This window comes from Papaver somniferum, chromosome 4, assembly GCF_003573695.1.
Source record: "Papaver somniferum cultivar HN1 chromosome 4, ASM357369v1, whole genome shotgun sequence".
Lineage (NCBI taxonomy): Eukaryota > Viridiplantae > Streptophyta > Magnoliopsida > Ranunculales > Papaveraceae > Papaver > Papaver somniferum.
In genome coordinates this window covers 51,845,577-51,849,344 of record NC_039361.1, presented here as the reverse complement: position 1 = coordinate 51,849,344, position 3,768 = coordinate 51,845,577, and the positions used below count along the sequence as shown (strand labels likewise).

At 38.9% G+C, this 3,768-nt stretch overlaps 1 protein-coding gene across 1 annotated transcript; it reads left to right on the top strand.

The window, feature by feature from the left end:
* Window positions 1-404: 404 nt before the first annotated feature.
* On the top strand, window positions 405-2,584 carry LOC113272510. Its single transcript, XM_026522335.1, has 4 exons — window positions 405-656; window positions 806-1,576; window positions 1,694-1,843; window positions 2,246-2,584. The coding sequence occupies exons 1-4, from the start codon at window positions 405-407 to the stop codon at window positions 2,582-2,584; spliced, it is 1,512 nt and encodes a 503-aa protein (XP_026378120.1).
* Window positions 2,585-3,768: the final 1,184 nt, after the last annotated feature.

Sequence of the window (3,768 nt, the reverse complement as noted above, 5' to 3'; positions counted from 1 at the left end):
GCATAGGAGTTTTTAAATCTTTTTCGATAGTTTTGAATAAGCTTGCATGACTATAAAATGGAGTTTGTTGAGTTTATCTCACACACTTGCAATCACAGAAAGTTTCTTGATTAACTACAATACTCAATAGTTCATTTGAACATCAATAATATTGGGATTAAAGTATATTTGTAACGTATTCTTGTTTACTTTGCAATATTTTCTTCCTTCTTTTACGCTGAATGTCGACATCTTTCTTTACTATGTATGTCGACATCCTTTGTAATATTTTGCAACTCTCTGTAAATAAGGCCACGCCTAATACTCTAACTATCAATGAGAATATTTTGTAATTCCATTCACGTTTACATTATGGTATTTTAGAGCTAGAATATATTTTTTTTCCAATTTTTTTGAGAGTAACAATGGGAACACCTTATAAGGATACAGAGATCCCACCATCATTTTCTTCACGTCCTTCCAATCCTTTGTATGCTCTAACTCCGAATGATGGTCCAGGGACAGTCATCACGCACGTTGTTCTTAAGGGATCCAACTACGAAGAATGGGCTAAAGCGATTCGTGTTTCGTTGGGAGCAAAACGCAAACTCGGTTTCATCAATGGTAAAATACTTAAACCTAAAACTGATTCTGATGATCTTGAGGATTGGTGGACGGTTAACTATATGATTGTTGCTTGGATTTTAATACTATTGATCCGAATATTCGTTCTACTATTTCTTATCGTGATACGTCGTATGAGTTGTGGGAAGATATTCGTTTATATTTTTATGTTGGAAACGATATTAAGATTTTTCAATTAAAGTCTGATGTTGCTGCTTGTAAACAAAAATCTGGTGAATCGATTATGGCCTATTATGGACGGTTAAAGAAATTATGGGATGATATCAATGACTTTGATGCTTTTCCTTCTTGTTCTTGTTCTGGTTGCACATGTGGTTTGAATCAAATCCTTCGTAAAAGACGTGAAACGGATCAGGTGCGTGAATTTCTAATGGATCTTGAATCTTATTATGCTAATGCACGTTCTAATATTTTATCCGTCGAGCCATTGCCATCTCTTCACTCTGTTTACTCAAGAATTACACAAGAGGAAGATGTTTATCTTTATACCCAACGAAGGACTGAGGAAGCATATCCAATGGCTTTTTCTGTTCGTGGTAGTATGCCACAAGGTCTGAAATCTGGACGATCATCATTGAAGTGCAGTTTTTGTGGCTATCATGGACATCTTGAGGAACGCTGCTGGGAGAAACATGGTTATCCACCTGGACGTGAACCTAGGCGTCCGCAAGCCACAGGTCGTGAAAAACAGAGCATGAATACCCCTGATAAAGTTGCTACACCCAAAGTGAATGTTGTCTTGGGTGAAATGTCTGCACCTACTAATCCCATTCGATTAACTGGTAAGGGAGTTTATACTTGGATTATTGACACCGGTGCTTCCAATCATGTTTGCTGTGACGAAAATCTGTTTGATTTCTCTCTTGCCATAACTCCTATTCACGTTGGGTTGCCTAATGGTGCTACTATAAAGGCCACCAGAATAGGGGAAGTTACTTTAACAGATTCTTTGGTCTTGAAAAATGTGTTATTTGTCCCTTCATTCCCTTGTAACTTACTCTCTGTCTCGAAACTTCTGTCTTCTCGAAAGTTAAGCATACAATTTACATTCTCTTACTGTGTTTTACAGGACCTTGTCTTGAGGATGAAGATTGGTATGGGTAAGCTTATTGGGGGGCTTTATCATTTGCCGATGAGGGAACCAACTCGTGTTAATGTTGTTCATGGGAAAGACGTGGTAGATTTATGGCATAAACGGCTCGGACATCCTTCTCGACAAGTAATGGAGCCACTACCTCAAGTTTATCGTAGTAATAATAATAAGTTGTAGTTTAAAGCTTGTGATATTTGTTATCGGGCTAAAAAAACTCGTAGTATCTTTCCGTCAAGTGAAAATAAAGCAGTCGATTTGTTTGATTTAATTCATTGTGACGTTTGGGGTCCTTATCGTGCAAATCGTACTTGCAATTCTCGATATTTTTTGACTATTGTGGATGATTTTTCTAGATGTGTGTGGGTATATTTGATGAAAAAAAAGGACGAGGTTCCATGTTTATTAATAAATTTTTTCGCCTTGGTTGATCGTCAATTCACCAAAAGAGTAAAAGTTTTGCGAAGTGATAATGGCACAAAATTTAAGGGTCTTGGCACTTATTTTCGTACGAATGGGATAATTCACCAGACATCCATGGTTAAAACACCTCATCAAAATGCTAGAGTAGAACGTAAACATCGTCATATTCTTAATGTTGCTCGTGCTTTACGTTTTCAAGCTTGTTTAACTATTGATTTTTGGGGAGAATGTGTTCTAACTGCTGCATATCTGATTAATCGCACTCCTTCTCGTGTGCTTGATTCTAAGACACCTTTTGAAATGCTTTATGGTCGTGCTCCTACTCTCGATCTGCTTAGAGTTTTTGGATGTTTATGTTATGCGAAGAATATTAATCCTTGTGATAAGTTTGATAGTCGAAGTCGTCGGTGTATATTTCTTGGATATCCTTTTGGGAAGAAAGGATGACATCTATTTGACCTTGCGACAAGGGATTATTTTCAGTCTTGTGATGTTAGTTTTGTTGAAGATGTTTACCCTCTAGCTGATCCCGACGAAATGGATCGTCTTCACTCATTATATCCAACAGAATTTGGTGACTTACATAATTCTGTGGACTGTGGAGATCTTTTTGAGGAATGTATACAGTCATCAGTCCCTAAACAGTCGCAGCAAAGGCCTCCAGAAGCTTCCATACTTCCAGCTAGCACGTCAGTTTATGATGCACCTTCATCCACGTCTTCTGAGGATCTGCCGACTCTTATTCCACTTCATACACAGGCACTGCCCAGTGACGCTCAACCTTCATCCACTGACAATGTTTTGTTACCAGCAAATCTGAAAATTTGTCTGTTTTGGGAGAAAGTTTGGTTGAAAATGAAAGTGTCCCGGCAGATGGTGATGGAAATATTTTGGTTAATGATACTTGTGGTGCTGAAAGCACGAAATTGGTTGATGAGAATCTTGGTCGTGGCAAACGTACCAGATTCGAAAATGTCCGACACAAAGATTTTGTAAAATGGCAAAGTATGGATCCGAAGACTAACACGACTTTGGTTCCCCCTCACACTTCACACATACCAATCCCTTCCTCAGGTACTCCGTATCCTATAACACATTATGTAAATTGTAATGCTTTTTCTGTTGCGCATCAATATTTTCTTGCAGCTCTTTCGTCTGATAAGGAGCCTACACCCTTTAAGGAAGCAATGAACGATCCTCGCTGGAGAAAAGCGATGGAGGAAGAAATTGCGGCTCTTGATGCCAATGGAACTTGGACAATTGAAGACTTACCTCCGGGAAAATTGGCTATTGGATGCATGTGGGTGTTTCGGATCAAGCGTCGTTCTGATGGTACTATTGAACGATACAAGGCACGACTGGTTGTCTTCGGTAATCATCAACAAGAAGGAATAGATTTCAGTGAGACTTTTGCTCCTACTGTCAAAATGGTTACTGTGCGTACTTTTTTAACTGTTGCCGCCATTCAGAATTGGGAGTTAGTTCAAATGGACGTTCATAATGCTTTTCTTCACGGTGACTTGGATGAAGAGGTATATATGTGCCTTCCTCCCGGTTTTAGTAATGGCGTGACTGGCAAGGTATGTAGGATACGTAAGTCTCTGTATGGTTTGCGACAGGCCCCTAGATGT